This window comes from Primulina eburnea, chromosome 3 (assembly GCF_022965805.1).
Source record: "Primulina eburnea isolate SZY01 chromosome 3, ASM2296580v1, whole genome shotgun sequence".
NCBI classification, from domain to species: Eukaryota; Viridiplantae; Streptophyta; class Magnoliopsida; order Lamiales; family Gesneriaceae; genus Primulina; species Primulina eburnea.
In genome coordinates, this window is record NC_133103.1 from 12,911,964 (window position 1) to 12,932,823 (window position 20,860).

General features: G+C 36.3%; 3 protein-coding genes and 1 pseudogene across 3 annotated transcripts; all 4 read left to right on the forward strand.

Annotated features, from left to right (window-relative positions):
- The first annotated feature begins 12 nt into the window (after window positions 1-12).
- On the forward strand, window positions 13-5,889 carry LOC140826561 (dynamin-related protein 5A-like). The gene is made up of 16 exons (XM_073188954.1): window positions 13-349; window positions 929-987; window positions 1,105-1,214; window positions 1,392-1,493; window positions 1,710-1,760; window positions 1,859-1,920; window positions 2,049-2,139; window positions 2,257-2,321; window positions 3,058-3,252; window positions 3,570-3,689; window positions 3,838-3,908; window positions 3,990-4,215; window positions 4,674-4,724; window positions 5,037-5,265; window positions 5,362-5,501; window positions 5,601-5,889. The coding sequence occupies exons 1-16, from the start codon at window positions 221-223 to the stop codon at window positions 5,727-5,729; spliced, it is 1,830 nt and encodes a 609-aa protein (XP_073045055.1). The 5' UTR covers window positions 13-220; the 3' UTR covers window positions 5,730-5,889.
- A 4,262-nt stretch (window positions 5,890-10,151) lies between these two features.
- Window positions 10,152-11,741, forward strand: LOC140828273 (putative RING-H2 finger protein ATL21A). The gene is made up of 2 exons (XM_073191262.1): window positions 10,152-10,965; window positions 11,227-11,741. Exons 1-2 carry the CDS (start codon window positions 10,296-10,298, stop codon window positions 11,649-11,651), a joined length of 1,095 nt encoding a protein of 364 aa, XP_073047363.1. The 5' UTR covers window positions 10,152-10,295; the 3' UTR covers window positions 11,652-11,741.
- Window positions 11,742-12,491: 750 nt separating this feature from the next.
- LOC140826792 (putative RING-H2 finger protein ATL21B) lies at window positions 12,492-14,244 on the forward strand (annotated as a pseudogene).
- Window positions 14,245-15,395: 1,151 nt separating this feature from the next.
- On the forward strand, window positions 15,396-16,433 carry LOC140826794 (uncharacterized). The gene is made up of 2 exons (XM_073189292.1): window positions 15,396-15,788; window positions 16,273-16,433. The coding sequence occupies exons 1-2, from the start codon at window positions 15,554-15,556 to the stop codon at window positions 16,431-16,433; spliced, it is 396 nt and encodes a 131-aa protein (XP_073045393.1). The 5' UTR covers window positions 15,396-15,553.
- The last annotated feature ends 4,427 nt before the right edge of the window (window positions 16,434-20,860 follow it).

A 20,860-nucleotide genomic window follows, 5' to 3' on the forward strand; every position in this document is an offset into this window, starting at 1 on the left:
TGCCCCCAAGTCTTCCCCATTTCAAAATCTCCTCCTCCGCTCTCTCCCCCTCTCTGCCTGCAAAATTTCTCGATCTTTAACATTTATTTCCCAAATTTTCAATACGAGATCGAGAGATCAAACAGTAGCTACCGATTCCGATTCCTTTTCCGATATAAAATTTGAACTGCTTTGGTTGCTGTTCTAAATCACGGATCTTTGACTCAGAACTGACTTGGAGATGGAGAATCTGATACAATTAGTCAACAGACTTCAGAGAGCATGCACGGCGCTTGGAGATCACGGGGAGGAGAGCGCGTTACCTACGCTCTGGGACGCTTTACCTTCTATCGCCGTCGTCGGCGGACAGGTATCTGATTGATTTTTTTATTTTTATTTGTTTCGAAGAAATTTCGCTCTTGTGATTCTATTTTGTTCGATCTATTTGTGCTGAGCAGCTGGATTTTTCTTCCTTCTTATGTGTAATGTCTTCGGATATTGTCAGTCTTATGTAATCGACGATTTCATGATTTTTCTTTGTACTTTCGTGGATTGAAGTTTAGATCTGCCTGATAATTGTATTGATTTCGATTTGATTATTTTTTCACTATTTCTTTTGCAAATGTACTTTCTCTGTATCACTTTTTTTTAATCGATCTGTGGTATTCACCTAAATTACCTAAAGATTATCAAGTTATGTTGTAATCCTAAATAAGTCGTTTAATAAGAAACCTTTCATCGTGTGGGAAAGTTTGAAACTGGCTCAAGTCTTGCTACTTACAGTTACAGTTTGCATGCTTATATTGATTGTATTGGTTAGTGTTTTGTGATCTTTGCATTTTATAACTATTCTTTGAACGTTTGCAGCCAGTTACTTTGATTCAATGTATTTCTTCTCTTAATTATTTACATTTTGTGGCAATTGACGCTGATGGTTTATGGTCTGTAGAGTTCTGGGAAGTCCTCGGTACTTGAGAGCATTGTTGGAAAGGATTTCTTGCCTCGTGGACACTGGTAAATTGATTTCTTTGTGCTACGGATGAACTACCATATGGAATGTTTATTTTTTAAAGATTCCCTTCTTCTTTGACACATGGATGAGCTTATATGGGCATAAGTTTAAATTACAGGAATTGTTACTCGACGCCCGCTTGTCCTTCAGCTTCATCGGCTGGATGAGGGTAGAGAGTATGCAGAGTTTGGACATCTACCTAGAAAGAGATTCACTGATTTTGGTAAATTTTATGGGCGTTTCTTTTCCTCTTAATTAAAATGGAACCTATGTTTCTGTCATTATTTTTTGTCAGGTCATGAATTCCCCCACAGTGTTAGCATCCACTGTGTGCTTCTTTTCAATAAGTTTTTATTGAGTGTTTCACATTGATAGAAAAGAAAATTTTTGGTTTCTGTAGCTGCTGTAAGAAAGGAGATTGCTGATGAGACTGATAGGGAGACAGGGCGTTCCAAACAAATTTCTAGTGTTCCAATTTATCTTAGCATTTATTCCCCCAATGGTGAGTTAGAATGCTTCATTGTTCATTGCTCATTTCTGTTAATTTATTTACACGTATGTGATGATTTATACCAATCTTAAATTTTTAACTGATGCAAAGAGTTATTGTTGCAAATGAACTTTCTGAAATCTGAAATAAATCAAGTCTCAATTGCAAATGATACTTTTTTTTATGTCTGCTGAGTACGTAGTGATTGCATAACTTTGGTGATTGCAGTTGTGAATTTGACCTTGATCGATCTTCCCGGGCTTACAAAAGTTGCTGTCGGTGAGTTATTCCCTTAATTTATATTGTAAATTTGAACTCTTCTTGTTCTTTTTGTCTCATTTTCCTCTGAAAATAACCAAAATGCTTGTTTAATATAGAGGGTCAATCGGACAGCATAGTGACGGACATTGAAAACATGGTGCGATCTTATATTGAGAAGGTATTTTCTTTTTGTCTTCTCTCTTTAGTTTTGTGTTTATTTTTCCAGTAAATTGGAAGAACCAGATGGTTTAATTTTTTCAAAGCAGTATGTAAATTTAATATTTTAATCGAAATAATACGTTGCAGCCCAACTGTATTATATTGGCAGTTTCTTCTGCCAACCAAGATCTTGCGACATCGGATGCAATCAAGGTTTCTCGAGAGGTAGATCCAAAAGGTATCTTAGAAATTGTTTGTCCTTGTAGAATCATGTTCAATTTTATTATTGTCATTTGGTTACAATGTTATCTTTTTTCATATTTAATTTTCTGAGTTTACGATGGACTTGTTTCAGGAGAAAGAACATTTGGAGTTTTAACAAAGATTGATCTGATGGATAAGGGTACTGATGCTGTAGAGGTAGGTTTAACAAATGTATATCGATGATATGCTGATACTTTTTATGGAATTGAAACAATTCTTTTTCCTTAGTTTTGTGTTGATTGTACTTGACTTAGAGTCTAGAGCTGTCCCTTTGTGAATCTTGATGTCCTTGCAACTTGGAATTCACAGAACCCGTGGTTCAGTGCAATTTTGTGTTGCAGCTTAGTGTCGTTTTTCTGTGTCAGGATAGAATACCATTTCATTTTGTCATTTCCCCCATAGTTTTAGGTGCCTACTTCAGCTTAATTTCTTGCTGACATGTATGAGCTCGAAATAAAGATTTACATGCTCTTTAAGTTCATTTTAGATTCACAAGCCAGAGCTACATTAAGATCATCTTACAAAGCATGACAATAGTGACAAGCACTCATTTTGTTGATTCAGATGCTCGTTTTTCTAATTTCCCATGTGCCATTCAGGACTTATTTTCATATCTATGTTCTTCGCTAAATATTCGTTGTACTCAATAATCATTATCTTGGTGCCTTTTAGATGTTAACACGGAGGATCCTTGTTCTGTTACTGACAGTTTTGTCTGCTGCTTGGAATTCATCTCCCTGGATGTTTGAATTTTTAAGTTCCCGTTGTCTGTTTAGTGTTCATGTTGATTTTTGAGTCATGGACCGTTTTGAAAAGAGGTTTTCATGTTACTGCAAGAACGTGGTTGTTTTCAGAAGGATTTTCCTGTTTATGATTCTTTTTGGCTTATCAGATCTTGGAAGGAAGAGCTTACAAGCTGCAATTCCCTTGGATAGGGGTTGTTAATCGCTCTCAACAAGACATCAACAAAAATGTGGACATGATCGCTGCTAGACGTAGAGAGCGGGAGTATTTTGCTCAAACCCCAGAATATAAACATCTTGCTCACAGGATGGGTTCTGAGCATCTTGGGAAAATTCTATCGAAAGTAAGTTAATTATCTTCCTCGGCAGCTTGCTAAGCTTATAAGGAGATACCTCTTGTAGAAATGCAAAATTTCCATTTTTAGACTGAATTGAAAACTTTCACTGAAAGACTTTGTCGAAGGACACTGGCTATATATCCTTTCCATTTATTTCTGACCAATAGAGCTGAAATAAGATCAAGCTGTTGGATGTTTTCAACTAATCGTCTCTGGAGCTGTATAAGTTATTTTTGTAAATTGTGTTTTAATATATTCTGATTCATCTGAAGTTGACTAACTGCAATTATATATATATGTTCCAATTTGTCTCCATGTTCTAGCATTTGGAATCTGTTATCAAATCTCGAATTCCAGGCCTTCAGTCTCTTATCAACAAAACAATTATTGAGCTTGAATCTGAGTTGAGTCGTCTCGGAAAGCCCATTGCTACTGATGCCGGAGTAAGTAAATTTTTTCCTCTTTACCTTTTCAAAAATCGTCCATGGCCGGTCATCTGCGAGTTTTAGAATTTGTTTCTTACACAGAAGCGTTTCATTATTTGTGCTTCATGACATATGTTCTGATTTCAACCCCTGATTATCAATTCAGGGAAAGTTGTACATGATAATGGAAATCTGCCGTGCATTTGATGGAATATTCAAGGAACATCTAGATGGGGTGTATGTATTCCTTATTTTTGTAACCTTTTTTCAGTTAGGTTCCATCGTAGTTCTCATCTCTGTTCTCACATGAATTTACAGTCGACCAGGTGGTGATAAAATATACAACGTGTTTGATAACCAGTTACCTGCTGCATTGAAACGCTTGCAATTTGACAAGCATCTAGCGATGGAAAACGTACGGAAACTAATAACTGAAGCTGATGGTTATCAACCTCATCTTATAGCTCCTGAACAGGGTTATCGTCGACTAATAGAAACTGCGTTGATTACCATTAAAGGTCCTGCTGAGGCAGCTGTTGACGCGGTATTGACTTGAACTTCTGTTGAATGTGACTATAATAAAAGCGATGACCAAGTAAAACTCAGAACCAATGATGCAAAGAAACAGATTGGAGTCTTGTTTGGTTTTTTTTTTCAATTATCATGCAAGTATCTATTAATTGAAATGAATCCTGGATGTCCGGTCTAAAAAAATAAGATCATTCTAGTTCAACGAGAATTATTTATCTTGGTTTTATTAGTTACATTATTGATACGATGCTAGTTCTGGAGATAAGCTTTGAAGTCTAAGTCCCTAGGCTTTCTTTCTGAGAGACAGCCGCTGTGGGTTCTGGTTTATTTTTTTGGTGTGTTTATTCTTGAAAATGAAAAAATAATCCCCTTGGGATCTTACAGCTAGCTTTGATGATTTCGCTCATTTTGAGGCGTATAAGTTTCATAGTGTGATTGCCTATCGGTTGATCCTTTCTCTCTCTATGTCAGGTTCATGGAATACTGAAAGAATTAGTGCAAAAGTCAATGAGCGAGACTGTGGTAAGTTTTTAGATTCATTTTTAGTCGCATTCATTTATTTGCGTTGCTTTCATCTTTGAAGAAGTTGAAGGGACTCCAAATTTTGAAATTTTGGTTTCCATCTTATATTCATTTTGCTTTGCTCGTCTGAATGAGAAAAATCCACGAGGATTGTTGAATCACAATTTTCTACCTTCTCCCATTGCCTTAAAATGCATGGGCACTGGATGACCCTGATGCAAATAAATTATGTAAAGACTAGTCGAATATGTAGTACTTGAAATATCATTTTGCTATTGAGAACTTGACGATTCATGCGTCTACTGCTTCCAGGAGCTGAAGCAATACCCCTCTCTCAGAGTTGAGGTTGGGAGTGCTGCTGTTGAATCATTAGACAGATTGAAGGAGGAAAGCAAGAAGGCAACTTTACAGCTAGTGGAAATGGAATGCAGTTACTTAACTGTTGATTTCTTCCGGAAACTACCTCAAGATGTTGAGAAGGGTGGTAATCCGACTCATTCCATTTTTGATAGATACAATGACTCGTATCTTCGACGAATTGGTGAGTGTAGCAACCATTGTGTCTCCGTCATCATTTTATCTTTTAATTTCATTGGTAATTTATTTAATTTTCATATTGTGCCATTTTCTTATACAGGATCAACTGTGTTGTCTTACGTAAATATGGTTTGTGCTAGTCTGAGGAACTCCATTCCCAAGTCTATCGTCTATTGCCAAGTCCGTGAGGCAAAGCGCAGCCTACTTGATCATTTCTTCACCGAATTAGGAAAGAAAGAGGTATTATATTTCTGTTAAGTGAACAATTTGGAGGGGATATATATTTGAAATTTTATGTTTTCTATTTATTTGATGAATGTATTATAATTTTGCTTGCAGGGGAGACAGTTGGGCACACTGTTGGATGAGGATCCAGCAATTATGCAGAGGCGTATTTCTCTTGCAAAGAGACTCGAGTTATATAGGAACGCTCAAGCAGAGATCGATTCAGTTGCCTGGTCAAAATAGAAGTTGATGTCTATCTTCCCCCCGTCATGTAACTCTCCCTGTTTTATATGTATTGGTTTGTGTTTACTTGCAACAAAAAGTGGTGTAGTTATATGAGATCTTTTCATTCTGTGTGTGACTCCATTCTTTGTGCTACCGAAGATTGGTCCCTTCACATTCAGCAAGGGTATGGTCTCCATTTTTTATTTCGTTCTATATTGAGCCTGATCCCCATGAAACTGAGTTCAACACGTACCACCAGTATATACAGTAAAGTTTGTATCGGATCTATACTCGCAACATACTGATGGCCACATACTTGGCCCCCCGCTTGATCGATTTTCGTGTCATACTATCGACCATCTAATGATGCCACTTCACAAGCAGTATTACTTACTGAGGCAATTATAGTGTTATTGACCATTAAGGGGATTTTGGCGACACCAAGAATTAATTACAGAAACTGTAAGAATGTCCTGAAAAAAAACCGTACAATTTTTTTAAATCTGAAAAGAGAGGTTGAGAAACTTCGGTGGATGAGTATGGCAATTCAACTATCCAAGAATCAAATGATTGCCATAACCTTAAAATTCTCATAGTTCACCAATATTCACGCAATACCTTGTACAAATTACGAATTTCTTTTTATAATTCCTTGTCATTTTATCGCAATCAAAAGTTGATCACGACAAAGATAAACAGCTGGAATGTTTATTTATCTTCGGGTGAAGGATTTGGCGAGAATGATGGTGATGATCACTCGCCACCTCCAATCACCCTACTCAGCCCTACCACCATCACCATCCACCTAGTATTAATCTTCCATTTCAAGGAACTTTTTAATAAAAAAAACCTTTTTCCAACCACCCTTTTTACAGATTGTTGCTAAATTATCTCCCCCACTGCTTCTATTTCATACAAGCAGCACTCTTGAATCGCTCTGGTTCTACCAATGGAGCAAATTTCAAGGGTATTATTCAGGCTATCGCAGCCATCAAAATCAGCCTTATTATTCATAATTTTATTTGTTAGTTTCATTCAATAAAGAGTCTTGTGGTGGAAGAAGCTAAGGTGCTGTGTGACATGGATCTCAGTTCATTTCTTCCTCTACCCAATATGGCTTGCAAACCATGGATTCTTATGTGCTGATGGTAATACATTCATGCACATTCTTTCGATTAGTCTTACAATAAATGGAAGTAATTTAGCATCCAGCATTAAAATTTGTTCTTTTTTCCGAAAATAAATGAATGATTGGATTGATAACAGCAGAAGGGCAAGGAAGAATAAAACAGTATCATGTACAGCGCTTCACCCTCTCAGAAATCAAACCCGATGAAGGCGAACTGCCGTTGACCAGTGTTCCACCCTACGTCGCACTTAATGCTGTGACAATATACCTGTCGTTCCAGTTGAAGTACAACAAAACTCTCAAAACCCAACCTGTTTTGTTGGTTAAGGTTTCGGCACGAAATATCCTCACCACCTTCACCTTCGGATTCACCAGGACAAGACCACCATATCATTTGATTTCTAATCAACTAGGTCTATTTTCACTCCTTTCTTGCCTATCTGTGGACTGGCTCAACTTCGAAGAAAAACGGAAAAATGCGGTTAAACTGACCAAATTAAGCGTAATTAATGTGTTTGATTAAGTGTGCAATTAATCGTATCTATTTATTTTTAATTATTTTTTTATTTTGAAAGTATGTCTTTTTATTTTAAAATAATAAATTAGGTTTATAAATATTCAATATTTTTTAATGTGGTCTAGTTATAAAAACAAATAAAAATTGTAATTTTGAGATTTTTATGCTTTTATAAATATGAGAATTAATGCATCAAACTTAAATCTATCATATTTATGTATTATTTTATCTATTTATTAGTTTGAGATAATTATAATTATATTAAAAATAAAAACGTTTTTTCACGTTTTTTTAGAACCCTGCTCCCCTGGGATATGGTACTGTTTATTAAAAATTAATTAATTTTTTTAAAAATTGTTATTTTTATATTTTAATTATTTCAAAATCAAAATTATATTTTTTATATTAAAATATATGATTAATAATCCAATTTAAAGTTACAATTTTATTTTTGGTTACAAATATATATATATATATATATATATATATATATATATATATATATTATGAGGATAAAATTACTATTACGTTTTCTTTTATAATTTTTTCAACTCTTTTTTTTAAAAAAATGTTAATAAAAATTTATTTTTTTGTTATAAATATGTGATTCTGAACGAAGAAGAAAAAAAAACGGTACATGTAATTTTTTTTAATATTATAGTTCTTTTTTTAAAAAAACTATTTTTTCTTTTTTTTTATCTTGTTAATTTTTTATTTAGAAGTTAAAATTTTATTAATAACATAATTATAACAAAAATAAAATTAACATTTAAATACATTATATATATTTTAAAGATATAAGAAATAATCCAATTAAAAAAATTTAAAAAGGTTGAACGTATCGAACAATTAAAAATAATACAAAAAAATTGACACGATATAAAAATAAAATTATCTTGTATAATTTTTTCTTGTTCGAACACTTACATTTTTTAATTTTTTTACAATTTTTTTGAAAGTTGGATTATTTCTTAAATCTCTAAGAAAGGAAAAAATATTTTTTGTATTTAAAACTTTAAAGAAGAATGAGAAAAATTAACAATACAAAAAAAGGAAAAAATAGTTTTTCAAAAGAATTAGAATATAAAAAAACCAACAAGATTATTATATTTGTTACAAATACGTGATTAATAAAATTTTAACTTCTAAATAAAAAAATTAACAAGATAAAAAAAGAAGAGAAAATAGTTTTTTTTTAAAAAAACTATAATATTAATAAAATTTACATGTACCGTCATTTTTCTTGTTTGTTCGGAATCACATATTTTTAACAAAAAATAAAATTATAATTTTAAATTAGATTATTAATCATATATTTTAATATAAAAAATATAATTTTGATTTTGAAATAATTAAAATATGAAAATAACAATTTTAAAAAAAATTAATTAATTTTTAATAAACAGTACCCTCTCTGTGGGGAACCCACAGCAGAGGATCCGGATCCGCTCCCCTGAGTAAGAAAGCGACAAGAAATTTCCTCGTACTGCTTCATATAGTGGATTCCTGTTGTGATGTATTGATTTCGTGAGCATGCTTATATATAGGACCGAGTGAAGTACCAATTTTTGTAAACATTTCTTGAAAAGAAGTAAGAAAATGATTTAAAAATTTTAATTCCTAACTCCTAAAAATAAAAAGAAAAAGGTCAGATTAATGGAATCCCAATCACACCAATCCCTTGCAAATCTTTGAATGAAGATAGATATAATTAAATTTTAAGATTACTATATGTTTTCAAAAAGATGGTGATTTTTTTAAGAGTTCTCCTCTAGGAATATGAAGAATTAAAAGTCAAATAAGTGCATTTGTGTGCACAATTTTTTTTTTTCTTTTCACAAAAGCATTTTTATAAATGTTTTCCATTTTTTAAAAGTAACAACTTTAAATCGTTCTATCTAATAATGAATTCATATTTTCTCTTTCTAAAAAAGTACATATAAACATATTCCATAAAATATATTTTTTAAAAAATAATAATAATTCAAGTACCCACGTGTTCAAAATGGTGCCATTGAGTTAACCAATCGACATTAAATTCCCATAACAAATAACCCACAAATAAAACAGTATTAATTTTTTTTTACCCAAATTCTTATGCAGTTATTATTAATTTATATTCTTATTTAGTGAAACAGAATATGCATATTATGTATTGAGTGAGTCTCATGTGAGACCGTCTCACGGGTCATAATCCGTGAGACGGGTCAACCCTACCCATATTCACAATAAAAAGTAATACGCTCAGCATAAAAAGTAATACTTTTTCATTGGTGACCCAAATAAGAGATCCGTCTCACAGATACGACCCGTGAGACCGTCTCACACAAGTTTTTGCCTTATGTATTATGTTATACACACGATGAATGTGCCAAGTCGCCGTTGAGTGTATAATAATTATACGTAAATTCATTTCAAAATTCTTGTGCTCCTCGTAATCCAAGAATTGGCAAAAACTTGTGTGAGTGGTCTCACGGGTTGTATTTTGTGAGACAAATATCTTATTTGGTCATCCATGAAAAAAAATTATTTTTTATGCTAAAAGTATTATTACTTTTTATTATGAATATCGGTAAGATTGACTCGTGTCACAAATAAAAATTCGTGAAACAGTCTGAAAAGAAACCTACTACCAAGAATTTTGATTCAATACAAATACAAATCATCACATGCTTTTGACAATCCGAAGGAAGGATAAGTTATGTCTCTTTTTACATTGTTTACTGCTCATCCATTTTCACCCAATAATCACATTTAAATTAATCCCAAGTAGTAATATTGTATTTCTGTGGAATTATCAAACATTTCCATGTAGGTCCACACAGCATCTTTCTAGCATTTCAGCTCTGACTTTTTATGCAAAATATATATATAATTCAGTTTACTATATCTTGGCCTGATACATACAGAGCAAAGCCACCCAAGTTCTTTCTAACTTATGGGCCTTTTCAAAATTCTATCTTTTGCATTCTTGCTCTTTCTTGAAATTCATGCAAGAAATGATTGTCCAACTGCTTTCTGCGGAAACAACCCGTTTGAAGTACGTTTCCCATTTCGATTATTCGGCCAACAAAAGCAAAACTGCGGTTATCCCGGCTTTAACTTGAGTTGCGAGAGTCGAGGGGCGAAGGTCGTGCTAAGTCTCCCTTACTGGGGAGATTTTTGGGTCCGAGATATCGACTACCTAAGGCAGGAAATCAAACTATATGACCCGAATGGATGCCTTCCAAAGCGCCTTTTGAACTTCAATATTTCCTCTTCACCTTTTATGGCTGGATACTCCAAGAACTACACAATCCTGAGCTGCCCTCCAGAGGTTGCAAGGAACCGTTTCACACTGGTAGATTGCCTTAGCACGCATGATTCCTTGGTTTTGGCAACTTCGTCAACGAATCTTGCTAGAGCCTTGAATATGTGCAGTATTATTGGTATGCATCCAATCCCGGTTCCATGGCCAGACAACGGAGGGCTCACTTCTGATCTAAATGGGGATCTACAGTTGATGTGGAATGATCCAAACTGCTTGGATTGTGAAGCAAGAGGTGATGTTTGTGGATTTGAGAGCAGCACCAGTGACCAGATTTTGTGTTTCAGTAATCCAAGAAGAGGTATGTCGTTCATAATTTTCATCTTTGAGGATATACTAATCAAGAAAAGGAGATTCATAGGCTCAAAGGACATTCCGACCTTTTGATTGGGTCAAGATATTCATTCTACTTGTCCATTGTGGTAGTTGAATCTATATTATAAAGTCAAATTTTTAGAATGATAGGTGACACCAGCAGTTATATAAGACATACTAATTAAAAATAATATAGTCTACTCTATATGAAAGCTATATTATTGATGGCATTGGTTTTATTCCACAGACAAATCTCGGGGTCTCCAAATCTTCAAAATCATCGTGCTTTCAGTAGTTATACCAGCCATTTTTTGCTCGATTTGCATATCATGCTTTATATTTATTCTTGAAAGAAGACACACCAGAAATCAGGAAAATGCTGTAGCCCCGGTGGAACCGGCTCCGGATGCCACTGCTTTATCAGGACTAGATGATTCGACCATTGAATCATATTCAAAAGTCGTTCTTGGTGAGAGCCGACGCGTTCCAGGGCCTAATGGTGCAACATGTCCCATATGTCTAGAAGATTACCATCCAAAAGACACGATCAGATGTATACCTTCATGTGAGCATTGCTTTCATTCAGAATGCATTGATGGGTGGCTGAGGAGACACGGGACTTGCCCGGTTTGTCGGAATTCGCCTTCACCTACCTGTGGTGCAAATCCATGAGAAAGTGAAATCGTTATCTTGTGCGGGGAAATATGGTTTCAAGTAACCTAATAGGACAACACGAGCAATTATTGCTCCCCAATATCCATTTTTTTTAGTTCAGTGTTTATTGCTCCCCAATATCTTTTTTTTAGTTCAATGTAGGCTTGTTTTTTTGGTTGTACAAAATGAAATCTGTAAAATGAAAATTATCATTGTTTTGTACAGACCGTGGATATTTCAGCTACAACTTCATATCATTAATGTATTTTGCATAATTTCTATCCAATATATGAAAATCAAGAAACAGAACAATTATTTAAGTCTCGTGTTGGCAAGAGCTGCCTGCGGAAGATCCTTTGGCCTGATGGATGACACCAATGTCTTCCAAATGAGAAAAGTTTCGGGATTCAATCTTCTCATAAAAACTAGCATATTTATGGTATCCCAATTGTCTATTGACACCCAATATCAAATATCCATATCCAAAATATACACGTAGACTTGTACATAATAATTTAATGTTTCACAATGTTTTTGTATATTTTTGGCCTTTGTTAATCATTTGTTTTGATGAGTAAACTAATCAGCTGGTTATTAAATCATATCAGATCAAGATTTTATCTATTTAATTGACATTCAATTATTCTACATGTGAAATTCATAAGATATAGGATCATCATTTGTCATTACCATAAGACATCTAGATTTACAAAAGGGTCATTTTCTTTCATCCTACATGTTTCTTTTTTTACAATTTTTATGAACCTTGGATGCTCCGAGCATCTTACAGTTGTTTTTTCACTTGTTCCTGGAGTATAAAGGTAAGCATAAGTATGTTGAGGTTCCACTATTTTTGACATGGAACTAAATTTTAAACTTGTCTTACTTGTTTTCTTCTATTTCTCTCTTGTTGTTCATGTGGAAAATTCTTGCCCAATTTCTCTCTGTGGCAACAGCTCAATAGCCATAAGATATCCTTTTATACTACAAAACCTTACTCCAACGAATGATTGCACATATATCAAACTAACTTGCAATATACCCCTAAACACGATTTTTCTAAATCTTCCTTACTATGGAGATTTCGTCGTGCAAAACATCGACTACGTCTTAGGATACATCAAACTCCAAGATCCAGGGAATTGCTGGATGAGCAGATTATCAAACTTGAATATTTCATCTTCGTACTTTAAAGTCGGATCTCACTTAAACTACACGGTTTACGTCTGTCCTTCCAATACGGGGTCCCTCTTTAATCCAATTAGTTGCCTAATCAACTCGACAAACTCAACGATAGCTACTCGTGAGTTACCTCAAGAAATCATGGTAAATTTTGGATGCAAGGCTATCGGTAGCTGGATTATCCCGCTTTCGTTACCAGGGCGGCTTAAGATCGAAGAAATTTACGCTGATCTTTCCTTGATTCTGTCATGGAATCCTACTGTCTGCAAAGATTGTCAAGAAAACCAAGACAATGGTAAGAAATCTTCTCAAATACTAGTCATTTTCTATGCTTTAATGGCTTTGATCCAAAAGATAATAATGAACCTACTTGTTCAGGTGGATTTGCAAATAAGCTATCAGCAAAGATCATTGCCATAATCTTCAGTACACCAGTCACTACACTAATGGCCTTAAGCTGCTGCTCAGGATTCTGCTTCCATTTACTGAGAATGATAAAGAGGCAACACCAGCCGGTAAAACGACATTGCCCACCATGTCCTCCGTGCCTCAGTCGACTGAAGATACTGCAATGCAGCCACCACGTGGCTGTGAAAACGTCGGCCTGGACGAGTCAAGAATTGAGGCCTCCACTGAAACAGTTGTTTTTGGTGAAAGTGGGAGAAATTTTAGTGGTAATAGTAATTGTTGTGCAATATGTTTGGAAAATTATGGCCACAAGGAGACAATTAGGCTTATAACTAAGTGCGAACATTCCTTTCATGCTGGATGCGTCGAGAAATGGTTGCAAAAAAATGGGACTTGTCCTGTTTGTAGGACATGTCTGTGTGTTGCTTGTTGTGAGAAAAATTTCTCTAAATCAGAATCTGAATGTTTTTCTTGTACTAATGATGTAATATATATAAAAATAAAACATTAATTCAGAACGGACGCGACTCTTGTTGGACTTAGGCTTATTGGGCTATTGGGCTTGTTCTTTGAATGAGAAATTGGACAAGGCTTAGTAGATGACAAGTGGGAAATGTCCCACATTGGAAAATGAATATAGCATTGGTGAGTTTATATTGTGTTATACTTTATGGAGGTGTAACAATGATTGTTCAAGAGGCTCTCTTTCGCGCGCACAGGCGCAGGGGTGCAAATCATGGGCCCGATTTGCAGTGGAAAAAGGCTTGACTTGTGTGCATGCGTACGTGCGCGACCTGGGCGCCTCGAATGTCGGACCGATCAAGGCAAAATTTCCCACCAAGGCTTACCTAGCTTTTGCTATTTTTTATTTTCGAAATGGTCTGTGACCTTTGGTGCTTCAGCTGGGACAGTTTTCAGTTGACCTTTGGTGTTCCAACTGAAATGTCCTTTGGTGTTTCAGCTAGCCAGACCTTTGGCCTTTCGTATGGCCAGCCGTAACAGTCCTGATGAGTGCCTATAAATAGAGACAGCCTCAAGTCTTTCAGAACGATCCAACAACACTCCCCTGCACTCTTATATTTTCGGCCCTGCTCTAGCTTTCTTGTCTCGGCTGCCGCTGTTTCCACCGGCTGCCGCTCCTCTGTCGTTGCTCCGTCCCGTGATAAAGTTCAGGTACTTTTTCAGTTCGCCGTGGTGGTGCCTTGTGCTACGGTTCTACTGGTTCTCCATTGTATCCTGGGAAACAGACGTCCACGTTCATCCTCGCAGCACGCACCGGAGGGGACGAATCTGTTTTAAGGACACTGTATTTCATACAGACCTCGGTTTGCTTATTTTAAGCTTTGCGATACTGTTTTGTTTCTCGTTGTTTTCTTTGTTCCTTTCTGTTTGTGCGTATACGTTTTGGTTAACAACTCTTACTGAAACAATGCATCTTTTCATGAAAACACATCATGAAACAATGTGTTGTTTCCAAAGAGTTGTCTTACCCTTGCGAAAGGTTGTGTGGATTCTGAATAGTTTGCGAAAGGTTGTGTTGTTTCCGGTCAGGTCTATCCCGTAATTTTTGCAGTATAACTTTATTCGCTATCAACAACAAAATAAATTATGAAAAATTGATCTAACAGAGTGCAATCATTCTGTGCAATATTTATAATATTTAGCTTCAGGAGAAAATTCAGAGAAGGAAAGAAAGGCTTCACGTGCAATCACGCAAACCGTGCCGTTCAATGACCAAGGAAGAATCGCACCCTTCCCGAAAATTACAACATTGAAAGATCGACATTGGTCATATTCGTTTACGACAAAAGTCCAAGAACTTTGTTTGGTTTTTGTCTTTTTGTTTTTTGCTATGAATATGATGATTACTGCCATATTGAACTAGGTAAGATTTTGTCCCACATAAACTTAGTCTATGCACTGATTTAATCTCAACTTGGGATAAACCGAACACATTCGTCTTCTAGCTTCTCGGCAATAAATGCACCTATAAAACAAAATCCGGCTCACAAATACGACACAAGATCCTTCTCAAGGACCCCACCGGTAGAAGAAACATGAATCGTCTGCTCTATTGTTTCTTCATTTTGATCAACCTTGCTCCACTCATTCATTCGGTCAACCAAAAAAATCCCCGTGTCCTCTTGTGGAGACAGCTATTTCTCTATACAATACCCTTTCAAGTTACAAGGCATATGCCCTCAAATTTGCAGTAACTACACTTCTCTTAGATGCACCCCTCAGAATAAAACAATTTTGAATCTCCCTTCTTCTGGAGATTTTTATGTGAGCAACTCTATGACTCCGAAAACTGCCTTCCAAGACGTCTAATGAACTTGAGTCTTTCCTCGTCTATTTTCACATCTGCCTATTACCACAACTATATATTTTATCTCTGTCCAATGCCAAAGTTTTCGCTGGCTGCAGGCTTCATTCATATCAACTGCCTTTCTACGGATTCGGAAACAGTTGTTGCTAGCGCTTCGGTTTCACCTACAGATAATATGACGCAAGTGTACGGATGCACCATAATTACTAGTGCAAAACTACCGGTTTCTTGGTTAGGCCAAATTTGATAATATCAGAATATATAGTGATCTTCAGCTGATTTGGGATGTTCCAAGACGTGAACAATATCCAGAAACAGGTACAGATTTCGAATCACAACCTCCGGTTTACGACTCAAGATCTTTTTTTTCTTTTTATGCTATAACTAGTTTCATATTTGCCATTCCGATTCATAGTCAAGGGGCGGAGTAATTGGTCGAAGATTGTTCAATCACCCCTCTTCATCCCCTCGGTTACTGTACGTTCTAATTAAGTATAATCTTAATCATAACATGCCTAGCTCATCTGCTCCAAGAAAATTTATGATCTTAACCGAGCATCAGCAAACAATGATACCGGGGCTATTGCTGCGCCACCTCTAGCCACCACCTCCGCGGTCGCTTTGCCACCACAATCCACCGGAAGAGCAACAACAGCAATCCCGGATGAGTCACAATATATATGATTGTTGACGAAAAAAGTGGCAGCACGTGTCCTCAAGGTTCGACTTGTGCAATATGTCTTGAAGATTACCTAAAAGAGAGAATTGAGTGCATAATTTTGTGTCAACATTGCTTTCATGCAAATTGTATTGAACAATGGCTACGGAAGAATTGGTCTTGTGATCAGTTTGCAGGACTTCTTTTCTTTCTTAATGTATAATAAAATTATTACACATTTCTTCGAAAAAATGCATTATTTTTTGGTATTTATTCAAAAAGTATAAAAAAACTATTATAAGTACTAATGAGTTGAATTTATTCACATGTGATTAACTATATAAAATCAATTTCCCACAATTGGATATTAAGAAAATTTGATATTTTTACGCTTCAACCTAAAACTATTATCATTCACGTGTTACACGTGTAATGTCGGTAGTCTAAAGTTTGGAGGCCTCTTATACATTTTTCCAATATGAGGATAAATATAAATTGAGAACATTAATTTGTTTAATTTTGCGTTTGGTTTTTAATTAAGTTTTCAAATTTTGATTGCGGTAAAATAACTTTTAAAGTTCGACTGTTTTGGTATTCATAAATCTCATAATTATGAGTGTGCTAAGGTAGACTGAGTATAACTGTTGGATCATGCAAAGCATGCATAAGACAACGTACGTACATGGAAACTATACGAAACTGATTTGGTCCTCTCATCGTAAATTTTTGAGCAGGTTCCCAAAAAAAAAAAATTAATAAGCATCAAGTTCCACCCGAAACCAGCCAAGCTTCACAACATTTGCATTGCAACAACTTGAAGCATTTCGATCGAACAAGGAAACTGATGAACACGCATTATATATGTAGCTCTCCAGGATCTAAAAGAACCAGCCAAACCGAAGTTTTTCGAACCCTTTTGCTCAAAATTCCTTGACAGGGTAATCAATGGCACCACTTCTCGAAAATGTCGCAACTTTCTTGCTGATGCTTGCAGGCATAGCAGCGGTTGCGCCTCCATGCCCGACTGTCGATAAGCAACTCTATGAGTGTATCCCATATATCGAGGGGCAAACACCAGATACACCGCCCTCTGTTTGTTGTACCGGAGTGAAGAACGTCGTAGGAGAACAAAGGAATCATCAAGACAGAGTAGCTATCTGCAACTGTATAAAACAGGCCTTACCAAGCTTAAGCCGTCCGGCAATCCCTGGCCGTATCGCTCACCTTCCGAAGAAATGTGGATTAGACTTCGAGTTCCCATCAATTGATTCTCATTATGATTGTTCCCAGTGAGTTCCTTTAAAATCTCAAGATTTTGTGTTCTTGCATTCAGGAAGGATGGTCGAATCGATTCGCGATGGCACCAAATACCACATTTGGTTCCATGTTTATCGAGCTTGTTGGGGAATTACCCCGAAGCGATGCCGATCACAATGATAATAGTACCCAAAAATGCGGAATAAAACAACCAACAAGAACACAAAGATTTACGTGGTTCACCCAATATAGGCTACATCCACGGAGCACTGCAACTTTTATAACCGAGAGAAATATTACAACAAGTGTATACACCAATACACTCAATATCTCACGATCCCGACCCCGAGTATACCGAGAAAATATTTTCTCTAACTCACAAAAGAGAATTCTCGCACTCAAGAAAAAAAATACACTCTTTTTTTCTATGCACTCTCTTTTTATCAAAGCTGAAAAGCTTTTGATTTTGGGATACAATAACTGAAGGAATTGGGCTCTATTTATAACTCAATTCCTCGTTCAATTTTATAACAAAACCGATGTGGGATATGTGAGAAAGCATGTTTTATATTATTTAATTTAATGCGGGTCCCACCCCATTAAATTCGTACCTAACAATTCTCCCACTTGAAGACTTGATTTCAATCATGTCTTCACACCATCAGTGCAGCAGCTCATACCTCCTTTGTGTTAGTCCAGGAGACCAACTGAAGTCAAACACAACTTCAGTTTTTCCATGATAACAGCCTTCGTGAGCATCTCAGCTGGATTCTTGCTTTCAGGAATCTTCTCAAGCTTCAAGACTCCATTCACCCGATCTCTAAAGATCCCCAGTCCAAGGATTTGTTTTGCAGCACCCAAATCCTTCAAAGCAAATTCCTTTGATAACTCTTTCTCGAGTTTATCAATCTCCTCCAGACAAGCTCTTGCTATCAACATATCATTTACATATATCAGTAGTATGATATAATAACCATCAAGCTTCACATAACAACAGTGATCAGCCTGATACCTCAGAAAACCATCATTATTCATTACACCATCAAACTTCTTGTACCACTGTCTTGGAGCTTGTTTGAAACCATACAAGCTCTTCTGAAGTTTGCACACCATTTTCTCTTTCCCTCGTACTTCAAATCTCTGTGATTGATTCATTTCTTCATCTAGCTCACCATGAAGAAACATCGTCTTTACATCTAACTGTTCAAGATGTAAATCTTCTTTTACCATCAATCCAAGTACAGTCCTGATAGTAGTTAACTTTACCACCAGAGAGAAAATATCAGTGTAACCAATGACTTTCTTTTCACCTTTTACAACAAGTATTTCTTTGTACCGCTTGCTACCGTCATTTTCTAATCGGTACTCCCACTTGCTCTGTAAAACCTTTTTACCTTCAGGAAGTTCTGACAACCTCCACATGTGATTGGATGACAGCAAATCCATCACATCTTCTATGGCTAACTCCCACTGTTTAAAGGTCTCATAAACATCCGATTTATTTTTCACAAAATAAACCCAAAATCTCCTGCTCGAATCGTCAACAGTAGTGCCATAATATCTTGAGTGATCTCCAAGGAATGTCACAGGAGATGGTCCACATACATCAGTATGTACCAGCTCCAAATCCGCCGATATCGGTTCTCTGACCTCTTTTGAAAAGCTCACCTTTTTCTGCTTTCCAAAAAATACAGCTTCACACAGCTTGTGCTCAACGATCTTTAATCCCGGTAGCTTTCCGTTTGAAACAAGCATCTTCATTCCCTTTTCACTCGTATCCCCAAGCCTACTATGCCATAGACTTGAATTAGCTCCAGCATCCACAGCCGCTAATTTATTTCTCAAACTGGAAGTCATATAAAGTGTTCCAGTTTTCTTTCTTCGAGCAACAATCATGGCTCCCTTTCTCACATTCCAGGAACCATCACCAAAGGTCACCTTATGGCCTTCGTCGTCAAGCTGTCCCACTGAAATCAGATTGTGTGTCAACTTTGGTACATGCCTTACTTTGTTGATTTTTCAGACAGATCCATTTGTCATCTTCATCCGGATATCACCCATACCAATTATTTCCAAAGGTTTTCCATCAGCCAGGAAATTTTTTCCGTAATCTCCCGCAATGTAATTATCGAATACATCACGATTATCAGTGGTATGAAACGAAGCTCCCGAGTCCATAACCCAAGAATCAACAGGGCTTTCCATGGATAATAGCAGAGCATCATGTACCTCCTCAGTAACAACATTAGCGTTGTTCTTTGTTGATTTGCAATTCTTTTTCAAGTGACCAGTCTCACCACAGCTCCAGCACTTCACATTCTTTTCAAAGTTGCTTTTGTCTTTTCCAACTTCACCAGAATCCATCTTGCGAACTTCCTCGGCAAGAATTTGATCTCTGACATCATTAAATTGTAGCTTTCTTTTTCCAACAGAGTTGCTAACCGCTGCCCGCATTGGTTCCCAATTGTCTGGTAAAGACGCCAAAAGAATAAGTGCCCGAATCTCATCATCAAATTTAATTTCAACAGATGTTAGCTGTGAAACAATCGTGTTGAATTCATTGATGTGTTTAGCCACCGAAACACCTTCTCCCATCTTCAAGTTGAATAACTTCTTCGTGAGATGTACTTTGTTATTTGCCGATGGCTTTTCGTACATGTCCGACACAATGGACATCATCTCCTCAGTTGTTTTTGCCTCCGCCACGTTATGTGCCACGTTCTTTGTTAGGGTCAATCGTATTACACCTAACACCTGTCGATCAAGAAGCTTCCAGTCATCATCCTCCATCTTTTCCGGCTTTTTTCCAGATAGAGGTTGATGCAACTTCTTACTGTACAGATAATCAATAATCTGTAGTCGCCAGAACGTGTAATCTGTACCGTCGAACTTGTTGATTCCCGGTCCCGATCCATCATCTCCGGCCATCACTTCTCTAGCCTTAACAAAAAATCTAAAAAATCTTTTCTGATGTGGAAGATCAGACAGAGCTGCAACCACAGAGCATACTCAGAATTTTAAAGAATTTTCACCACAAGGCTCTGATACCAGTTGTTGGGGAATTACCCCGAAGCGATGCCGATCACGATGATAATAATACCCAAAAATGCGGAATAAAACAACCAACAAGAACACAAAGATTTACGTGGTTCACCCAATATAAGCTACATCCACGGAGCACTGCAACTTTTATAACCGGGAGAAATATTACAACAAGTGTATACACCAATACACTCAATATCTCACGATCCCGACCCCGAGTATACCGAGAAAATATTTTCTCTAACTCACAAAAGAGAATTCCCGCACTCAAGAAAAAAAATACACTCTTTTTTTCTATGCACTCTCTTTTTATCAAAGCTGAAAAGCTTTTGATTTTGGGATACAATAACT